The sequence below is a fragment of the Liolophura sinensis genome, chromosome 3 (assembly GCF_032854445.1).
Source record: "Liolophura sinensis isolate JHLJ2023 chromosome 3, CUHK_Ljap_v2, whole genome shotgun sequence".
NCBI classification, from domain to species: Eukaryota; Metazoa; Mollusca; class Polyplacophora; order Chitonida; family Chitonidae; genus Liolophura; species Liolophura sinensis.
Window position 1 is genome coordinate 15,262,778 of NC_088297.1, and position 24,015 is coordinate 15,286,792.

At 37.6% G+C, this 24,015-nt stretch overlaps 1 protein-coding gene across 1 annotated transcript in view; it reads right to left on the reverse strand.

Annotated features, from left to right (window-relative positions):
* Window positions 1-24,015, reverse strand: part of LOC135463408 (uncharacterized) — a 55,323-nt gene that overhangs the window by 10,332 nt on the left and 20,976 nt on the right. Inside the window, exons 13-20 of the mRNA XM_064740667.1 lie at window positions 21,745-23,296; window positions 15,559-15,620; window positions 7,488-7,511; window positions 5,927-6,051; window positions 3,578-3,703; window positions 2,890-2,999; window positions 2,547-2,657; window positions 1,007-1,283 (exon numbers count right to left, since the gene is read on the reverse strand). Coding sequence (XP_064596737.1) covers window positions 1,007-1,283; window positions 2,547-2,657; window positions 2,890-2,999; window positions 3,578-3,703; window positions 5,927-6,051; window positions 7,488-7,511; window positions 15,559-15,620; window positions 21,745-23,296 — 2,387 coding nt within the window. The remainder of the gene's footprint in view (window positions 1-1,006; window positions 1,284-2,546; window positions 2,658-2,889; window positions 3,000-3,577; window positions 3,704-5,926; window positions 6,052-7,487; window positions 7,512-15,558; window positions 15,621-21,744; window positions 23,297-24,015) is intronic.

Below are 24,015 nucleotides of genomic sequence, written 5' to 3' on the forward strand. Positions count from 1 at the left end.
ATATGACTGAAAAATTGTTAAGTATGACGTTAAACCCCAAGCACTCACTCACTCACTCACTTTGAAAGATAACACAATGAACACTACACCCCTAGTTGTCTCAAAAGAAAGATAGAAACAGCCATTTTTTTTCTCATGTGCTAAGTAACTTTACAGGTCACGTTTAACCTAGAATTCTCACAATGGCCATGCCGCATCACTTGGATCCTATGTACATGTACATATGGATAAAAGGCAAAACAGAATTTGAGTGACGATACCAAAAAGAGTTATGTTCTCGAATTATATAAGTAACTTGTGCCTCGTTGAGCAAAACTGATTAACTGGCAGCACCTTCGATTGGCTCAATGTGCTAACTTAGAACTGCGATATCCTGGTTATACAAAATCATAAAAATAAAAAGTCTCGTATTTTAAACGAGATACTTTATCAATGCATATATTTATTTATTTGATTGGTGTTTTACACAGTACTCAAGAATATTTCACTTATACCACAGCGGCCAGCATTATGGTGGAAGGAAACCAGGCAGAGCCCTGGGGGAAACCCACAACCATCCGCAGGTTGCTGACAGACCACGGCCTCAATGCATATATAAAACTGCTCTATACAGTGTTGTGTTTTGTTTTAACCATCCTCAACCTGGGAGGCCCCAATGAGCTATTATAGTTTTGCAACATATGATTGGTGTTTTATGCCATACTCAATTGGCATAATTCATTTATACAACGGCAGCCAGCATTATGGTGGGAAAAAACTGGGTATAGCCCGGGGGAAATGCGTGACCCCATCTGCAAATTGTCAGCAGTCTGGGCCACTTGCTATGTTTAGTCAACATCAGTTTCACCAGAGCAGCCAGTGACTGATCGAAAAAAATGGTCAACAGAAGTCTCTCGAGGTTGTATGAAGATTACCCTATGACAATTCAATGTTTTAATTAACTGATCATAATTAATTATTCGAGAAATCAACAAAATCTAAGCTAACGTCAATGTTCACAACATACCGTCGTCATGACACTGGGGGCTCGGTTAATCACTGTCAAATCATGAAGCATTTTCATTTCATGGGGAGACAACTGCGGCACATACTGCGGCTGTTCTCCGCCATTACCCACAATGCCATTTGGCAGTCCTCCATCATTCATTGCTGTGGAAACAGCTGAATTATCCCTGGGCGTGTCTCGACTTGATACTGGCGGAGTTATTTCCCTTTGGTACTTTGGCGACTGCTGAGACACTGCTTTCTGGAAAACTCGCTGGTATAGCGGCAACCGATCTTTACTGAAGACAAACAAAGCAAACTTTGTTCATAATGTTGATGACGAACCAATAATTGAACAAGTAAAAGTTCAGCAAGTTTGCACATGATGTTAACCAAGCATTTAAAGTTAAGACTTGCCGGGTTCTGGGATTAAAAGATAGTTTAAATTACATTTATGTATTTATTTGATTGGAGTTTTACGCTATCACTGCATTCAAGAATGTTTCAGTTGTATGACAGCAGCCAGCAATATGGTGAAGATATTAACCAGGTAGAGGCCGGGGGTTAAGTTATAAGTATATCGCTGGGCCTGTGGGGCTGAGGGAGTTAGCACACCAGTGCGGCGCAATGACCGAGGAGCCCCTCACCCATGCGGTCGCTGTGAGTTCAAGTTCAGCTCATCCTGGCTCTGAGCGTACTCCTCTCTGACGGTACTAGGGAAAGTCTACCAACAACATACGGACAGCTGCGGCTTTCCCCCAGGATCTGCTTGGTTTCCTCTCACCATAATGCTGGCCGCCATTGTATAAGTGAAATATTCTTGAGTATGGCAAACAGCAATCAAATGAATAAATAAATAAATCTAGATCACTTTCCTAATGTCGCAAGTCTAATACATGTATGTGTGATGCAAATTTCGATGTCATACAAGGAAATTGCCCTGAAAATTAAGGCCAGATATTGTCTTTGAGAACATACTTCAGCTATATCCATTAAATACTGTTAAACCATGGAGTCAAAAGCAGATGTTACCTGCCTAAAAAGGTTTTGGATTGACACCTTTCAAATTCATCATTTTACAAAACACCACACGAACACTTACTGCATTACACTTACTACATTACACTTATGCACCCATATGGCATCACACTTATGAACACCTGCTTTACAATACTTATGAATGCTTACTGTATAACACATCTACTTAGTAACACTTACTGTATAATACTTACGAACACATCAATATAACAACACTTACAAACATCTGATCTACATTACTTAAGCACTTACTGCATAATACACTTTATTATGAACACTTACTGCACAATACTTATGAACACTTGCTGTAAACTACTAAACAACACTTACTATATAATATTTATGAACATATTAATATGGTATAACACTTCCATTACTATTACTGCATAATACTCACTACATAATATTTATGAACACTTTAATTTATATTGTATAATGCTTAATGTACAAACTTACAAACACTCACTGTAAAACACTTAGGAACAGTTACTGTATAATACTACCCAATATTCATGAACACTTACTGTATAATACAGTATTTAGCGAGGAAGTCCAGGGGATCAGTTGCCTGCTGTAACTCCTCCCTAGTAACCGGGGCCTCGGCAACTGAACGCTTCGCATGCTTAATCTTCACTCTAAAAAATATTACAGAATGTGCAACATTTACATGTTTTGAAAATTATTTAATGGATGTACTCAGCTATTATTAACCACAAATATTTTTTCTCACGTAAAATATCTTTTACCTGGGATAAATATTGTTGGTATTACAGACTGTCACTGATCAAACATATACACATAGAAGCACTAAAGGGGGATAATCTGGTCTGCATTATACATCAGGGGGAATAACCCTGTAACACTCACTGTTTCCTGACTTTTGGTGGGGGTTTCCTGGTTTTCTTCACTTCCTTAGTCACAACAGGAGATGGAGTAGCAATCATAGTTTTTATTCTTTGTGGTTTTGGTTTAGATTCCTGAAAAATGAGGGGGAAAAAATCTCATGTAATTTACATTAACTATGACAAACCAATCATACCTGATTTCCTTTACCACTACTTGTTGTTCATTTCAATCCATTTGTCTTTTCTTTTGGCAAAAGATGAAATTGACTCTCCATTTATGCATGAGGCTATATTTAGTACATTCTGGATCATAGTCCTATATACACAGCTGAACAAACCTGACACAGCTGAAATATTTCTGGTCATGGGTTAAAAGATCTATCAAATCAGCAACTGAACTCGAAATAACACAGTTTACTCCTGCTGACATTACAAGTGCTCTCTTATAAAGATAACAATTCACCAGTATTGGACAAACTCTAAAATACATGAAGAGACTCTGGAAATGGGACTCAATATTTTACCCTAACACTGAATTATTACCTATTATTATCTATTACTCAAAATATCAAATCTTGAATTTTGTAATTTACAGTAATTAACATGCACATATAACATGTTGACATTTGGGACATGACATTAGCTTTGCTTGTACATGTAGCCCAGACAAACTAAAAAAAGCTAATACTTTGACACTGTGGTTTACTCACTGGAAATATGAAGTCTGGTAGCTCCGGGGGCTCTATGGGGGGTAGAGGACTAAGGTCTGACTGTGATGAGGGTGGGGTCAGAGATTTGACAGAGTCATCGCTCAGTGGTTTCACACTTGGAGGGGGCTGAAATACAGAGATGTTGACCTGGGCTTAATACGACACTCAACAATTTTTCACTTCCACGATGGAGGACAGATTTGTGGGGAAAGGAAACTGGAGTGTCTGGGGATTTATAGGCTCTCAGAGAGAGTTTTCCAGAGTGTAAAAAAAAAATTCTTCACATATGCAATGCCACTTTTTTCAGTTTGAGATCAGAACAAGTAACTTTTCTTATCAGTGATGACACTAGCTGTAGGCACAGGTGAGTAGATGATAAAGTGAGCGGAACATCAGTACAGCGATGGCATCTTCTCCTATTACACAGCACTTGATCAGGGCCCAGTTGTTCAAACAGTGTATCAGTTAATCTGGCTTCCTCTCCGGCTGTATGTGGGAAGGTCAGTCAGCAACCTGCGGATGGTCATGGGTTTCCCCCAGGCTCTGCCCGATTTCCTCCCACCATAATGCTGGCCGCTGTCGTATAAGTGAAATATTCTTGCGTACAGCATAAATAACCAATCAAATAAATAAATAAATATTAGTTAATACCTGAATTAAGTTATATTACATATTTACAATTTAGCAGAACCCAGCAATCAACACTGATGTACAGAGACCATATGGCACAACAGGAGACTTAGTTTGTATTCAGCATACTGTAATGCACTTATTTTAGGGTTAAGAACAAAACTGAACATTTGGATTAACGTTAAATCTGGTATTAAGCATTAATACACCTTTGAACAACCAGGCCCAGAACATTATCCATTAACCCTCTTACCAACCAGAACATTATCTATTAACCTTCTTACCACCCAGAATATTACCTATTAACCCTCTTCCCACCCAGAACATTACCTATTAACCCTCTTCCCACCCAGAACATTATCTATTAACCCTCTTACCACTCATAACATTATCTACTGACCCTCTTACCACCCAGAACATTATCTATTAACCCTCTTACCACCAGAACATTATCTATTAACCCTCTTACCACCCAGAACATTATCTATTAACCTTCTTACCACCCAGAACATTATCTATTAACCCTCTTACCACTCATAACATTATCTACTGACCGTCTTACCACCCAGAACATTATCTATTAACCCTTTTACCAACCAAAACATTATCTATTAACCTTCTTACCACCCAGAACATTATCTACTGACCCTCTTATCACCCAGAACATTACCTATTAACCCACTTACCACCCAGAACATTGCCTATTGACCGTCTTACCACCCAACACATTATCTATTAACCCTCTTCCCATCCAGAACATTATTTACTGACCCTCTTATCACCCAGAACATTACCTATTAACCTTCTTCCCACCCAGAACATTATCTACTGACCCTCTTATCACCCAGAGCATTACCTTTGACCCTCTTACCACCCATAACAATATCTCCTGACCCTCTTACCACCCAGAACATTATCTATTAACCTTCTTCCCACCCAGAACATTATCTATTAACCCTCTTACCACCCATAACATTATCTATTGATCCTCTTACTACCCATAACATTATCTATTGATCCTCTTACCACCCATAACATTATCTATTGATCCTCTTACCACCCATAACATTATCTATTGATCCTCTTACCACCCATAACATTATCTATTGATCCTCTTACCACCCATAACATTATCTATTGATCCTCTTACTACCCATAACATTATCTACTGATCCTCTAACCACCCATAACATTATCTATTGATCCTCTTACCACCCATAACATTATCTATTGATCCTCTTACTACCCAGAACAATATTTATGAACCCTCTTACCACCCAAGAATGCTTTGGAGATCATATTTTTTCAGTCCATTTTACAGAACACATTTCACGATGATAATCACAGAACTGTATGACAATAAAAATTCAAGTACTTTCATGGACTGAGAAACCAGTTTAAAGGAGTGTCTGAGTGAGTGGGTGAGTGAGTGGGTGAGTGAGTGCTTCACTGAGACGGCTTACCGAAAGCAAGAAAACCGCCCCGCCCAAGCCATTATACTGATATGGGTCAACCAGTCATTGCACTATCCCCTTCATGCTGAACACCAAGCGAGGAAGTTACAACTTCCTGTTTTAAAGTCTTAGGTGTGACTCGACCCATGATTAATCCTGGATCTACCACTCCCGAAGCAGACCAGTTTAAAGGAGACATTGCAGGTTGGCCTAAAGTTTGGTCACTCAGGAGCTTTAACAACCATCTGAACCAAGTTTCACCTACCTTAATCTCTGGCAGTTTAGGAGATGGTGGCTTCACAACTTTACGAACCACCCCTTTCTTCTGCCTCTTAAGCACCGGTCTTTTGGGTTTGGCTGAGGCAGGGGGTTCAGGAGGGGGCGTATCATCTGTAACCAAAATACGCAAATATTTTTACATGTAATGTACCAGTATATAGCTGATTATTAGGCCACGACTAAAATTTATCTCAAAATCACTGATCCTAAGCGACAATTATTAATATCTTGTTTGTATGAACTTGGCCTGGAACACAATCTAGGTAAATACAAAGTGATATGTATGTATGTATGTATGTATGCTTGTTATTTTAGGTCATACATAATAATATTTCAGTCATATGACGAAGGTCAGCCAGCAACCTGTGGATGGTCGTGGGTTTCCCTTGGGCTCTGCCCGGTTTCCTCCCACCATAATGCTGGCCGCCATCATATAAGTGAAATATTCTTGAGTATGGCATAAAACACCAATCAAATAAATAAATAAATAACAATTAATCAGTCACATCATGTAAGTAAGTATGTATGCTTGGGGTTTTATGTCATACTTAACAATCATTCAGTCACATCATGCAAGTAAGTATGTATGCTTGGGGTTTTATGTCATACTTAACAATCATTCAGTCACATCATGCAAGTAAGTATGTATGCTTGGGGTTTTATGTCATTAACATTATGTCACTTAACAATTATTCAGTCATATCATTATATACATGGTTAAAGGTGGAGAAAAAATAAAAATAAAATAAAGTTCAGATGAAAAGAGTGCGAAAAGTTATTCCTAAATGTGGTCTTTAATATTTTTTCTGATTTTTCCTTAAGGAGAAAAAGACACTTGAAAATAATTTTTGTATGGTGGGTATTTGAGACCACCTTTTGGTAGTTATAGTCTTTGTTTAATAATGTCATAAATGAGGATGTAACACAAGTTTAATAAATATTTTTGCGCTAGAATTTGTTCTTTTCAGCTGACAAATGTCTTAAACCTCTATTTGGATCATATTTATATTTTTAATATATTCATAAATATTATCATAATTTAGGTTAAATGCATATGTTTCGATATAAACAACAAATTTACATTCAAATAAATTTTATAGACAAGCATCACATTCTTACTTAGAACATTATTATTATGCAACAACAATAAATACCAAAAGTTGGTCCCAAATACCCACCATAAAAAAATATTTTCAAATACCCTTTCTCTTGAAAAAAAAAAAAATCCAAAAAAAAAATATTAAAGATCATATTTGCAAATAAGTTTTGATGCTCTTTCATCGGACTTTGGCGTCATTTTTATGTTTTCTTCTGCTTTAAATGATTGAAAAGATGTGTACTGTGGAAAAGCTTGAAGTAGCTAGGAGTGTGAAATTTGAATAATGCAAAGAAGGACTAAGTAATCAGTCTCAATAAGCAATGATTTAACATTCAACAGTCATCAGAAATATAAGTCTACAATACAAAATTATAGTGATGTCAAAAATGCTGGCGAAGTCAACAAATATACATGTACTTTTATGGGAATAAACATCTTTCAGTTTTACCTGTTGAGGAATCTTTGATTGTCTCTGAAACAAGAATGAATGAAAGGAAAATAAATAAAGAAATAAAGAAATAAAGAGTCCACAGTAAATTTTTACCATTATGACCAATCTTACAGAAAAGAGACTGCCTTATGAAAAGAAAAATAAATAAACAAACATACCCCTTAATGTCTACAACAATCCACAGTAAATTTTTACCATTATGACCAATTTAACCGAAAAGAGACTGCCTTATGAAAAGAAAAATAAATAAATAAATAAATAAAGAAATAAAAAAACAAACATACCCCTTAATGTTTACAACAGACACGGTAAATTTTTACCATTATGACTAATCTTACGGAAACGAGACTGCCTTATGAAAATAAAAATAAATGAATAAACAAAGAAATAAATAAACAAACATATCCCTTAATGTCTACAACAGTCCACAGTAAATTTTTACCATTATGACCAATCTTTAAAAACAGAGCATATGTCTTAAGAAAAATACTGAAATAAATAAATAAATAAATATTCCTTAGGCACAAATCATAAACACCATTTTCTTCGTCAAAACACAGACAAATGACAATACTGGCACAGAGGCTGAAAACTGACATACATGTCCTGGTCAACAACTGCACAACTGTCCTGGTCAACAGTACAATGCACATGCTTACAACTACCACAAGTGTTGAAAGACCCTATGTGCCATGTACCTATACATTATTGTACATTTTTCAGTGAGAGCAGATTACTGTGTAACCTTAAGTAGGCATTATTTGTGACGTAACATTTCTGTGAGACTTTATAACAGTATATATATATAAGTAATTGTTGTGTTAAATGTAATAGCTCAGGGCTCGGCAGTGTAACTAATCCAATTCTGACGTGCATGGCCAATGGGATTATCAGTTCAGCCACGCTAACCTTATATATGTAGGAAATGGATATTGTGAATGACAGAGAATGCTTTTAAAGTTTTAATGGTAGTTATATACTATATATGGAGAGTGAGGGAGGCAGGGTCTCTTACAGCTAAAGGACTAGCTGAAAGCAATGTGCGGGGGTGAGAAAGTACTTATAAAGGTTTATAAAAGGAATAATACAAACAGTAAGGAGGGTGGGGTAAGGGGTGTGGGGTAAAGAGAGTGGGCTGAAGACAGTGTTAGGGAGAGTGCCTCTGGGTCGTACAGCTACAAGTAAAGCTGCTGTCAGTCAGCTAGCCCAACCTCGCTAGTTTGGCTGTGGCTTTAAATCAGTGGGACGATGGGTTCGTCAAGGCTGTCTGCTTTCCACCAGAAAGTTTGGGCCCAGTTTCACGGTGTAGTCTCATTTCGCCTACTTCTTTTGTTTGAAATTAGAAATTGGAGGTAGGCGAAATGATAATCCCCAAGGTGTGAAGATAACCATTTAATGGGATTAAACCTCAGGGACCGTGTGGAAGGATTAAAGTACCGTTATAAGTGTGTGAATAATTGCAAGTATAAGTAACAAAAGAATGACCCAAAGATGGACGCATAGATCATCTGCTGTAAACATTTATGTTACATATCGGTAAAAAACATATTGTTAGGAATGTAATACATAAGAGTGGTAAATAGATAAGTGATAAATGATGACAGTTAAAAATTACAAATGTAGCAAGAACGATGCTTTGTCGGCAAATTCCACCAATGTCAGTTGTTCTCCCTGCAACTGTTCTTTCAATCTTTGTAACTTCTCGTCCAGAGTCCGATATTTCCTCCTCTTTGGAGGGAAACGTCCACCAGCTTGTAGCTGAGAGATTTTCAAATCTGTTAACGTCTGTTCTCTCTGGATGATGCGGATGAATTCAAAAAGGTTTGGATGTGATTTACCAGCGACTGAATTCATCCTATGATGCCACCCTTCAACGTTGTTGTTCGTTCGGGCAGCCGTAGTATGATGGTGGTTCCACACGTCCCTGTCCCATACACCTTCGACCCAGTTTTCTGTCACATAATCCAAAAAATTCACACAGACCGTGCAGAGTAGTATGTCGGGAGCAGGAGAGCGTCTTCCGGTGATTCATTATGCAACTTTGCCAGTTCGTCGTCATAGATCATTGGCATTGGCGTAAGTTCTACTCTGGCTCTTTTAAGGATAGTTTTCTTCACGTCTTGAACTTTTCTGCTGAAAGAACTCGCCGTGTGTTCGTGGGGTTTCTCTCCAACGTGAGAGAGTATACGATTTTTTGTCGAAACCGTAGCTTTGCAATTCGCAACTTTACATTTCCATGATTCCCAATCAGATTTTTTTCTGTTCAGTCGGTATTCGTAATTATTCCACACAAGAGTTACCCCACCTCTCGTAGTTGGTATGAATTCAAGTTGTGCTTGCACTGCTGCCATGATGTTACTTAATGATCTCGACGTCTGCCATCGTATTTATTGTGATAAGTGAGTAAAGTTCTGCCAGTGTCACTCTGATGCAAACGGTATTCACCATCAAGACTTCAGTGAGCATTGCGCTTCTACTAAGTTCACTCAGCCGATGAGTGAGAGACGCTCAGTAGGAACCCACTAGGGGGCGTGCCCCCAACCATCTACAGGATACCTGTCCGAAAAATCTGAAGTAGGCGAAATGAGACTCATAAAGGTGTGAAAGTAGGCGAAATGAGACTAAACCAGTTTCACAAAGATCAAATAAATAAATCATAATACATTATGTCCAGCTGTGAATTTTATGGGTGGTCCCTGCATAAACCACTGACTTTTGGTAATACACTGGCAAACTTTTACATGTGTCACATGTGTTATATATGTGAGAAAGCAGGTGTTCTGTAGTGACCTTCACGGGCAACATAACAGAGTAGACAAGGAGAACCATCAACCACTTATTGCCACGACACTACCTAGAACAATGTAAGAAGAATACTACATTTTGTTTGATTAATATTGATTCGTCCACCTTACAGAGCTAGTTAGTGTGTGGGGGTGGGGGTGGGGGGGGAGGGGGTGTAGGGGGGTGGTGTAGGGGAGGGGTGCAATTTGATTTTAAATTTCTTATCAGGGAAACCTGAGTGTTGGCATCAAATGTATCTTTATAAGGCCTTTATGTGCTTCTGAAATTGCGATTTACATACCAACTGTTATATACAGGAATCTTGTAATAAATGCAAATTATTAAATATAAAAAAAATTCTATGCAAAAAAGAGCAAGTGAATTAATATTAAATACTAGTACTTGAACAGACCATTTGAGAAACCAAACTACAATCATACATGGTCACTTGACGTTTCCAATTATAAAAGGGATAAATCTTGAGTTGACTACGTTTTATTCTACAGTAACATTTGATCAAATGATTGATGTAGTAAAGTCATAAAATGTTCTTCAACATGAGGACATTACCATAGCTAACCCTTGGCAGATACACGTTGACAATTGTTGTCACCTTCACAGACATGGTGGTGTTACCATGGCAACTCACTTCATCCAAATGTCAGAAGAGTCAACAGAACATATCCAAAATATAATGGTTCCACATTAAGAATACGTATCAGTAACCAATACCACCAATTCATCAGGAGGTTAACACCAACATCTCAATATCGGTATTTTAGTGTCCAATAGCATGGTACCGGTGTACAAGTAATAATGAACTTATCACCAATGTCACAGCAGATTTTTGTGAGTTTCAGCAACTGCCGAGCTGTTAACGGGCTAGCGTAGCACACAGTGACTCAGGAGCACTTCATAAATGCAGCTGCTGTGAGTTCAAGTCCAGCTCATGCTGGCTTCCTCTCTGGTCATACGTGGGAAGGTCTGTCATCAACCATGGAATGGGCATGGGTTTCACCTGGGCTCCGCCATCACAAAAGCACAAAATTCTTGAGTATATATATGGCGTAAAACGCCAATAAAATAAATAAATCAATTCATGTCCTGATGAACTGACCGCGACTAACACAGATGGATCCGGGAGCGGATTGTCCAAAAGTTGCATATATGCATCCTGACCGATCAGCTGGTTGCAAAAAAGACAACCTCCTATGTCCTTGCCAAATTGTGAATTTTTGAAATTAGTTGAACAGCTAAGCTGATTCTGAGGTATGTTTCTCAGATAGTCAGACTTTACATTGCAGGGGTAAGAGAACTAAATATTCAGGTATGTCCAGGGAATGTAACGAAGGTCAGATCTTCAGGCATCGTTCTTGGAATACATCCCTGCCACACAGAAGTCAATATCCACTAATAGTGAAAGTACAATGTTCTATACAAATAGTAGGAATTGTAGAAGATGAAATAATGGATCCATGAAAGTAGCTGTTTAAACAATAATCTGTCTTCATCCTACTGGTAAACAAGAGTTGTTACCTGTGCTGTGATAATTCAATAGTAAATGGACAGGTGAATCTAATTACAGACTACAGGTGATAATCAGATATCACCCATTACACATGTGCCCTTCAAGTAATGACCACTGTACAGGAGAGAATAGGGTGTTGAGACAGTTGGGTCAATATATAGTGCTGGCAGCAGTCATCATGACAGGCTACATGTAATTCATCTTTATGTTTATACTGATCTGACAGGTATTGCCATGGAAACGCAGGTTCCATGCTGTTTCCTCCAATCAAATAAGTCTGCAGGTAGCTTGGTTACCATGGTGACTGAGGAGAGTGTAGGGTCGTGTCAAAGACACCATCAGCTACTACTTTAGCTATATGAAAATAGATTCTACTTGTACTTGAGCTTAAAAACAGATGACAGTCCTTAATTACCTTAAAAGGAAAGGTTGGGAAAGCTGATGACATGGCTTTGGAGAGATGCCAAAGTTTCAGGAATTCATGCCATTGTTTTTGGCACCAGAGTATAAATATATTTGAACTGAAACCCTGGACATTAGGGAGTATAAATAGCTAGCTTGATTTGGGCCTCCATTTTGACAGGTCACGCATGTATGTGAACAAACAGATCATTCTGTCCGTACATCATAATAATCAAAGGTCTAATCAAAAAAGAGTTGAGAATTTAAAACGCTCACAAATGTGTCTCCCAAAATTTTTTCATGAAGTTGTTAATATTAAAAAGTTGCAGACACATACATGCACTTTCAACAGTTTCAGTGAAGAAACAACCTTCAGATTTTGTTAATTCCTTGTATTTGAACAGAACAGGTGTACAGGTGAACCAGAACAGATGTTCAGGTGAACCAGAACAGGTGTACAGGTGAACCAGAACAGGTGTACAGGTGAACCAGAACAGGGTGCATACAATGTACGCCCCCTATCATCAACAAATCTTGGAATACTGACAAACTGTGAACCTGTGAACAATACCAAGTACACCTGAGCATGATTTATAGTTGGTCTTGAGACATGATTGTGATCAAGTATTCCTCATTAAGGTGAGTAGTCAGGTGTACTTTGAATAGCTTATCCAAAAGTACAGGGTTTTAAGTTGTTTCTCTTACTGACTTGTAGCACATAGAACCACACTTACGTGCACTCATACCCATCCCTATTTATGTATATGCAGACTGTTCTTACCCAACCCAATCTAAACCCCAAAAAAATTTTAGCCACGCAGTAAGGCCAGCTGAGGCATTCTCATAACATTACAGGACTCAAATGTCTGTTACTGTATAATAAAAATTGCATTAGTCAGAATTACATGTAAGACTGGGTAATTTACCACTGCGGAGACTGGTCTCTGAGATTTCCCTGGATCTGGACCTTGGGCAAGACAAGGAACTGAGACTACTGACATGGCTTACATCGCTGGAAAAACTCATCGTACTTCAAAACTCAGATTCAGTGTCGAACCAATCAATTCATCTTTACTTTCCAGCTTGGAGCTTGCATTTTCCAGCTTGGAACTTGTCTCCACAGGAAAGTATCACATCAGGAATTCTCTTTCATCGATTAATTTCAAGATCAAAACCACAAAATGTTCTGCTTTGTCAAGTTAACATGATGGTAGCATTATTTCATATATTATCAGTAGTCAGTTTCGAACCACTGGCCTGATTCCAGTCCATTCCACAAGACTACAGTTACCATGGTTATATGAAAAAGTTTCTTGCTCCTGATCAGTTTGAATCTGTAACAAAATGGGTCATTTCTCACCCAGCAGACTATATATTCTACAATACCTTTATCGCTGAATATTAAAATTTATCTGTCCAGGAATGTAAAAATTTTTATTGCCATTTTAAGGTTGGCATACTCCCACCCACGTCACCCATATCATTATTATGACTTGATTTCATCCCTTCTGACTTTCATTTGCTTCATAACAGAATCAATCAGGCTGTTTTTCCTTGGAAAAGAACTCCACTTTGCCCAGAACAATGTATCACACTGAACAGCAACTCGTTAGTAAAATTGCCAAGTGTACCAATCCAGAAATAACCAAAGTCTGCAAACACTTGTAAGTTTCCAATGTTTGTAGTCAAATGGCGACTGGTCTTGGGAATATTTCATTATACCACTCCAGAAAGAAGTCATTACATGTAGATTTCAAAAGTCTGTAAATGGCAAACGGTTCTGATAACGTTCCCCGCAATGCCCCTCCAGAAAGAACAGAAAAGTCTACTTTTTGCCCATGGTTAAATGGTAACTGCTTTTGAAAATCTTCAACTGTTCCCCTCCAGACAAAACAGAAGTCTGTACATGTGAGTTTCCAGGTCTGCTGTCAAATAGCAATTGGTTTTCAAAATCTTCAAGTGTTGAAATTTCCAGAACACCTTCCTATTCTCCATTGTTTCTCACTCCGCCACTTTTTGACAGCTCTAAACTGAATGCAAGAAATAAATTCTTCATATCAGTTTCTGATTCGCCACTCTTGGTCACCACATCGCTAATACTTGACAGGTAGTCTTGTTCTCCTGCATTTGCCACTTTATACATTGATCACTGACAATTATACTAATATGTACTGTAAGAAAGCTGTGTCAGTGTAAAATCCCAGTACACATAGACTTCCACGTCCATAAGAAGACAACTAACTTTCTCAACCAGTACGTATAAACAGAGCAACCCTTAAACTTGTCCAAGTGCACCTATGTATATCAAATACAACCACAGTCTAACTGGAAGTTTATGATTTTCTTTCAGGGTCTAATTCAGTTCACTAGCTCCAATCACAAACAGCAGAATTACACATTTTTGTCTGGCTACGCGATACATGGGTATACAAGCATGAAACTAATATTTAACTGACTGCACCTTACAATTAAGGCATGTGAAAACGTGGTTTGTCGAGCTTGAGGGAGATTACTGGCAGACCTAATGATCCGTTCCACCAGTTAATATAACAAAGGGGAGAGTACTGGGCAACTGCTCACAGAATTAAGGCCACACAGTAATACTGAGGTATTGGGTTTCATAATAAATACACACTGGGAGACTCTAGGAGAGGTTTTAATATCGTACCAGAGGATCTGAAGAAAGGTGCGCAAGTTAATTGGTCTTGAATATCCACAGCTATTAAAATATGCTTGTCCTCAGCTTAGTACAAATGTGACATGGTTAGAAAAAAACTTTAAGTGGAAAGAAACACATCACACACAACTCTCACACGGCCAGTTATGTTTTTTTGTTGTTGTTTGTTTTAATAAATCGTTCTTACGAGACAATTGGCCAATACAAATGCACAACTTAATAAAGATCTCATGCGCACTACATAATTGCTATGTTGGATTAAACTTTGAAGTTATCTCAAAAATAAAGAAAACGCAAAGATTGGGTATATATCAGATCAAAGACCATTAAACATTACCCATTAAATAATTTGACTGATGTTTTTTTAAGAATTTTTCAAAACAGTGTTTTGATGTCATTTATCATTTGAATCTAGACCAACAAAGTCTAATTAACAACAATTAACATCACTGCATTTTTTGTTACTTAATTCTGCTTCAGCCATGGTGCTGGGAGATGTGTAAGTTACTACTTTTGAAAAACTTACATAAACAGCTGAAATAAAAAAACAAAGATTAATTGACAAGAGGCCATTTTCACTGGTTAGGTGTGACTATATTTGCCAACTATCACATTGCCGACACTGCCCTGGTTTGACTCTCTATGTTGTAAGTCTTTTACAGTGTATTGTGACTTACCTATCTCTGTCCCACAGGTATCCTTTGAGGTGTCCTCTTTCAATGGGACTTTGGAGAGCTTTCTGAAAAGGAATAAATGGCAGACATTATCGATCTGAAATAATTTTATTAATTTCTTAATCCTGTTTCAGATGTCATGTACACCCAAGAATGTTTCACCTTAATACATTTTTATTCAAACGTCATTTAAATTTATTTATTTATTTATTTGATTGGTGTTTCACGCCGTACTCATGAATATTTCACTTATACAACGGCAGCCAACACTATGGTGGGAGGAAAGGGGGCAGAGCCCGGGGAAACCCACACCCATCCGCAGGTTGCTGACAGGCCAACGTCATTTTATGTGACATGATATTAGTACATGTCAAAATCACATGTAGCTAGAAATGAGCAAATGTTTTCAAACTAAATTCCGCAGACTGTCAAGGTGAAAAGAAAATGGCATGAAAAAAAAATTAAAAAAAAAAATCAAGCTAATAATGAAGTATATGTACAAAACAGAAAGGAGGAATGAGTTGAGAAGACTATTTGTGGGGAAAAAAACCACCACTCAAACTGACACCCATCCACACATACATATACATGTACATGTTGTACCTAAGGTTTACATACCTGACCACTGATTACAGGTGTGTTTTACATGTACACCAGTTACTACAATTTAAACTGCTGTTTTCTCCTACCAAAACACAACAATATAAGCCCTACAGTACAATATCAAATTATTCCCTAAATAACTGTAAAATAATCTGATTGTTTCACATTGCTGATCATTCGTAAATAAATGTTCAACAATATTTTAGAGCAGCTAGTAAAAAAAAATTTATTTGAATGTATAATTAATTATCCTTGAAAATTACAGTTATTTTACATTTTTATTTCCAAAATGCACTTTTTTCTGGTTACTTTCGTCCACTGATTTTAACTTATATGTACATGTATTATCCAAAATAAAAGCCAACAATTTATTAGGAGATTTACACAGGCTTATATTTTCATTTCACATCTAATTCAACTGGATTAGGTAAATCTTAAACTAATCCTCAAAGCAAGGCCAAGCCTTAAACCCTGATTTTTTTTTTACTAAGTAACAATAGAACATTATGCTGGGAAAAAATTACTATTGTCACTGGCAATGAGGCTCCATAGGATGCATCCCAACAGCCGATAAGCCTATTGGGTAAGTGTAATTATTTATTTATTTGATTCCTGCACTTATGGTTGCCAGTGTAGTGGAGTCAGTGTATAGTTCATAGTTAAGTATACATAACCATATTACAGGGATAATTACACCGTATGATTGTGTGGAAAGTAGGCTGACAACCTGCTGGAAAAATGTATTAAACTTCAGTGCCAAATGTGACCACGTTTTAGTGAGTGAGTGAACGAGTGATTGGGGTTTAACACTTAACTTAACAATTTTTCCGTCATATAATAGCAAAGGAATCCTTAGAGTGCATGTAATGTGCCTCATTGTTGCAGGACAGATTTCCACCGCTCTTTATCTAGTGCTGCTTCACTGAGACGCCTTACCGAAGGCAAGTAAGCCGCCCTGCCCGAGCCATTATACTCATATGGGTCAACCAGTCATTGCACTATCCCCTTCATGCTGAATGCCAAGCGAGGAAGTTACAACTTCCTCTTTTAAGGTTTTAGGTGTGGACTCGACCCAGGTGAAAAATAATGTAGACTTAAAACCACATGTAAGCATGTTTTGATCTATCATATAAAGACATAATTGTGACTAATATTTTAAAATCGCTGGACATCCATAATGGCTGACTTCATATTACTGCAATTTATCTTTTTCAGTGCAGTCTAGTTTCCTCTACCCATTTACAAAAGCATTCAGAGGATTTTGGTCTCCCACCAACATGCCATCGTTTGAAAACGATGAAAATAATATACAGATACATGTATAAATTGCTGGAAAGAAAGAAAATATATGTATACAAAAAATACAAGAAGATACATGTATACAAAAAATACAAGAAAATACATGTATACAAAAAATACATAAATTATCAGAGGAGGATGGATATATGGACAGAGGGCCCATCATTCCAATCTGCTTTTCCTTTTTGTACATGAAAAAAAAAAACAGATCATTTAAGTGTTTTAAGTTCCTGTTAAAATTATACAAGATATTATATTAGAAAGGTTAAACGCAATTTGGTAAATGTTAATCCTACCTATCGGAGGAAGCTTAGGTTTAGTATTCTCCACATTATCTCCCTTCCCATGGAGCTCTTTCATTTCAGAGGTTATTTCTGAGCTTTGCTCTGAAAGAAGATATTATGGTGTGAGTAAGTGTTATTAGCTAACAAATGAGAATGCAGTTAAGGCCGCAACACAATAACAAATGCTGAATGGCTACTATTTGAAATAAGGTAGATAAATCTGCAAGGTGGAAAATAAAAAAAAATAAGTGGACAGATCACTGAAAGATATATTACAAACTAAAACTCTGTACAGCCAGATACCAAAATTTTCTAAATATTTTTTTGAGTGGGGGGGGTGTGGGTGGGGGCAGGGTGAAGAGTGGGATGACTTCAATACTGTAGTTCTTAGAATTCTATAGCTTTTAATAATGGTCCATTTTATGCTTATGTGTGTTTGCGTGTTTATGTTTTACTTGTGAAACTGAGGATGTTCAAACTTTTGTGAAACTTTGAGCCCACCTCAGAATTCAAACATTTGACCACAAGAAGCAAATTATAATTTGGATTTAGTCACTTAAGATTTTTTTTTCTTCTTTTTATTGTTTCCCCTTCCTTCAAAACTCATCTGAATCATCAGCTTCTACCACTATTTCACTATTATTTGAAAGATTTCCAGTCTGCTAAAAGTAGCCATGCAGGCCAGAGTGGCTGATTTATTTATTTATTGATTTGATTGGTGTTTTACGCCGTACTCAAGAATATTTCACTTATGTGACGGCGGCCAGCCATTATGGTGGGAGGAAACCGTGCAGAGCCCGGGGGAAACCCGACAACCATCCACAGGCTGCTGCAAGACCTTAACACGTATGGCCGGAGAGGAAGCCAGCATGAGCTGGGACTTGAACTCACAACAACCGCATTGGTGAGAGGCTCCTGGTCATTACGCTGCGCTAGCACGCTAACCACCCGAGTCACGGAGGCCCCGCCAGAGTATCTGACTGCATGAGCTGGCTGTTCTGTTCAACGTCATTCACTCTCTGATATGGCAGGGGTACAAAACTACAAGTGCCACAGGCCTGATAGGGAACATATGTACTACTTCTGGTACTTACATTTTTCCAGTAGAATAATATCTTACCTTCCCAAACAAACCTAACACAGTAACTAACTCTCTCAGATCACATAATCAGTTAAAGGAGAAGAAAACACAAAAATGATGCCAAAATCAGATGAAGTGTCAAAAACTTATTTGCAAATATGATTTTTAATGTTTTCTTGGATTTTTTTTTTCAAGAGAAAGGGGTATTTGAAACTATTTTTGTATGGTGGGTATTTGGCCACAAACTTTTGGTATTATCGTTTGTTGCATAATAATATTCTAAATAAGGATGCGATGCTTGTCTAAAAAAATTATTTGAATGTTATATCATCCCCGCAGAGGATGCTCTACCGGAGCTATCAGGGTTGGTCACCATAACTAAGTATCCATATACAAACACGTCTGGTACATTGACAGTATATGTTTACATGTAGATATTATCAGTACATTTGTTAAATTTGTATGAGAGTCATATCTCAGGAAAATTGGGGTAAATCCAACAAGTGTGATGAGAGTTATCTCCCCTTTAGTGTGCCTCGCAAACTCCTAACTACCTGTATACCCAGTCTTCATACAGGGACAGACACAGTACAACAACTACACAAAAAACACTGTATTTATCATTACAAGCATGCACAAAAAGGCATTAAAATACACACACACACACACTAACAGCCACATCTATATATAAAAAAAAAAACCCCTAATAAATAGTGGATTGTTCCCATATACTTTAAACGTTTAAAGGTAAAGGAAAGTAGAGTAAGCCCAAGAAGAAACACCAATGAAAACTGCACATGAAAATAATTTTGCCTTTGGTTGTTTTTTTTTCCCACAGAATGAATTAAATGCTGTCATATTTGCTGACATTGACGTCGGCTTCATAAAAACCTGCATGTATATGTTACCAATGATGTACAGAATTTATCTGGCATTACAGTAGGTATTTAATGTCAGTTTTACTTTCTCGTGTCTAGGCAAACATTACATGAGTAAAATTCATAAGAGTTTTATCCAAACCTGCACAACCACAAAGGTGTAAAAACATCCCATCTTACAGTCCAACACATCTGACAGCATTTAATTCAGGGAAAAAAAATGTACAAAAAATAAAAGTATTTTCAGATATAGTTTTTTAAAGTTCTTTCTTTAGCTTTTCACTTCATTTTTACATAGTCTTTCTGTTTAAACTTCTTCTGGTACATGTACCAGCGACCAATATTTACTCCAAATCATATATTTGAAAAGAAGTGACACCTGTTTGAGTACTGCTTACGGTAGGTGCGAATCTAATCTTTTCACATAGTGACAATCCATTCCCCATTGTTTTAATCTCTGATCCAGATCACGAGGATAAGCGACACCGCAGGAAACAAAGGAGAATTAAAGCCACCCATGATTGTACCTGTTTGACGCACTTCAAAAATTTCAGCCATATTTTATCTTGGAAAATATTAAGATTTTAAGATCTGTTTTTCAGTATTAATACCCGAAAATTAATTCCTGCCAACATATTATGCAGAAAATCCGTGAAAATAAATTCCAGCCATAAATAAGTACTGTACAGTACACCATTCAAACAATACCCACCATGCATATATAGTTAAAGTTTTCAAACAGTTTTCAATCTAACAATACATGAGAAAGACAGTCAACAATCTGGGGGTGGTTGTGAGTTCCCCAGGGCTTTGCAAGGTTTCCTCCCACCATAATTCTGACCCCCATCGTATAGGTGAAACATTCTTTTTTAAGTATGACATAAAACACCAATGAAATAAATAAATGTAATGTACCAAAATCTACATAACATTCTTCATAACCACATGCACAAGTACAAAGCTTTACAGTGATCACAAGAAACAATCTGCAAAAGTGCAAATGGTGGCATATTCTTACCAAAAAAATAAACTCATGCAATCTTACACATTTTCCCATGAAAAAAGTGTCCATAACTTCATGCTGGTGTTGGGGGGGGGGGAAACACAAAAGAGATGCCAGAGATTTTTTAACCAAGACTTTTCCATTAGGTTTAAAATGAAACAAAGTGATAAAAATAATCTCAAGAATTCAATACCAATTTGAATGGGAAATACAGTTTTTATGCACAAGTCTTATTTGGTTTGACATAACTTCAAAACCATGAAATTTTTACAATGTTTCAGTTTAGGAAGAATCAAACTGAATTTTTTGATGCTTTGAGGATAATTTCGTGTACTTACATGCAAATTTCACCAATTTTACAAACTGAAACAGGTTTCTGAAGATTTTACAAACATTTTTACAAAAAAGGTGAATGAAATGATACACAGACTGCGCTGTATGAAAATTACTTTCTTTAAACTTGGTTAAGAAATCCCTGGTAGTGTCTATAGTACATAGCCCTTCTCTACCTTGAAGTTTCGGGGGGATTCTCCTCTGGGAGTTTTTCGGATGACTGACTCTTCTGGGAACTTTATGTTAGACCACACAAAAACATATTAAAATAGAAAGATCTAACATTGGACAAATAACACTTCATGAGGGAATAATGAAGAAAAAAAAAACACTGTACATCACTTTACCTACTTATTAAGGAATAAGAAAACATAGGTTTGGCAAACAGTAACCTCAAAAATCAGTGTGCCAGAATTTATATTCTAATCTGTAAAATGTTTTTATGGATTAAACTACCTGTAAAGTGAAGAAGAAATACATGCCTTCTTGAGTTTAAGTGTGGGAATCTGACATGATTAGAGAAAGACATATGCGTGGTATTCTTTGCTTATTATATACAAACTATCAATTAATTTCGAAAGAAAAAATAAAAGGGAATGACCGATGGACAAAATCTTACATGGAGGTTTTGTCTTCTTGAGCTTGTGGCGACTCGACATTGGAGGAAGGCAAATATGCAATGCTATATTCTCCAATGAAGCGCCACACGAGGCGCAGTGTTCTCCCGAAATCGCTTCCTGCTGTATCGATGGCAGATTATTGGCCGACTTCGTTCCTGCATCCTGCTCTTCCATCTTCCGCGCTGACAAACGTGGGCTTCTTGCTCTGTTTGAAGAGGATGATGAGGGCCTTGAATGAACAGGACATTTTGACACAACGGACAAAAAATCTGTCCCCTTCTCGGAGTTATCCAGCAACGCCGTCTCAACGTCTGAGTTTTTAGACCTGCGACCCTCCTTCCATGCGTCAAGGTCGACACCTAATTTCTCTAGCTGTACTTTGATACTGGGAAGCTTTCGTAGAAGTTCATCATCTAGGCCTGTGAAGATTTTCTCAGGGGATCTTATGACTGGTTTGCGCTTTTCCTGACAAGAACTAACTGACGTGCGATTTCCAGAGCTGACAGTGGACATGTTTCCTGTAGATTTTAGTCTTGATATTCGCCCCCGTCCACCCGACACAGTGGAGTTTGTTCTAGAGAAAGCATCATACACGGATGTAGAATTGGTCCTCGTTTCAGATTCGTGGCTGTTTTGCCTTGAGATAGTGTGTGGTGTTTCCAGAGAGTCTGCAGAAGCAAGTGGCGAGTCAGTTGGAATAACAACAACGTTTGTTTGATCTCCATCATTTTCAGCGCTCTGCACCATCAACATACTGGTGTCTTCCTCAGGACTTTCGTGCTCGGACAACGGCTCACCCACTTTCAACATGTATCTTTTGGAAGCTTCGAAGTCCATGTTCAACTCAGTTTGTTCAGCTTTTTGTTCATCACCTTCAGCATTTTCAACTTTAACTTCAATATCATCCACGTCCACCTGTTCCATCTGCTCATCAGAAGCTAACCGTTTTGAACGCTTCCTCCGCTTCTTCCTCAACTTTCTCATCTTTGAACTGTCAATGACCTGAATGGGGTCCACATAGGTCAGAGGTAATACTTCCTCTCCAATATCAGCCAATGAGAGGTCAAAGTCAGGAGAGGTCAGAGGTAATCCTGGGGAATCATGATCTGGGGGTGTCCCAATAGAATTCAGGGAGTCCAAGCTTCTTTGAGAATTTTCAGATGTTTTTGATGACCCAAGAGGTGTTTCAAAGACATCTGACTCCATGTCAGTTGCAATCGAAGATAATGATCCTTCATCGTTGAAATAAGAGTTCAAAGAATGTCTACTTTCTTTCATGGCCTTGGGTAGACATTCATCTGGAATGCTGTCCCCATGCTGATCCCAGGAATGTAACAATCGCTGTTGAATCTGAACTGGTGACAATCCTTCGTCAATGTTGCTAAAATAGGAATTCCAAAAACGGCCTGTTTCTTTCATATAATCCTTCGATAGCAAATCACCAGAAATGCTGTAGACATGTTGATCCAAAGAATCCAACAATCGCTGTGGTATCTGAATCGGTGAACCTTCGTCGCTGTTGCTGAAATAGGAATTCCAAAAACGGCCTGTTTCTTTCGTGTCCTTCTTCGGTAACCGATCGTCTGGAATGCTGTACCCATGGTGACTCAGGGAATCCAACAATCGCTGTGGAATCTCAACTGACAGAAGTTCAAATATTAATTAAATTTAATTAATTAAATCGTGCAAAATTTGCAGAACACATGTTAACATAACTTTTTCTTTCACACCTGGCTCATAATGGCTCATAATTTCCCTGCATATATTATATCACAAGCAGTAGTCATATCCATGTATTAACAATGGCTTGCACAGAGATGCGAATTAAAGTTCGCCTCAAAACACTGATTTATGACTACGTGTAAGTATAAATCTCCAAATTCTACAATATTTCTTTTCCCTTCTGGCAAACACTGACAGTCTATATATGTGATTTCAAATTGTATCTCTGTAAAAATGCAGAGATAACAAAATAACTGTTGCCATGGAAACCATGAAAACATTTCAGTATTAAATGAATATGATCCATGACACCCACGTAATTAATTCATTTATTTATTTATCTATTTGATTGGTGTTTTACATCGTACTCAAAAATATTTAAACTATACGACAGCGGCCAGCATTATGGTGGGTGGAAACCAGGCAGCGCCCAGGGGAAACCCACGGCCATCCGCAGGTTGCTGCCAAACCTTCCCACAACGGAATTAATTCATTTATAGCTAATTCTATTCGTTTTATGTATTTATTTATTTTATTTTTTTGCATGGTGGATTTACGCCGTAAGAGTATTTCCCCTTATGCAATGGCAGTATAACCTGGGAGGAAACCTGGTAGGGCTTGCGGAAACCCACCACCA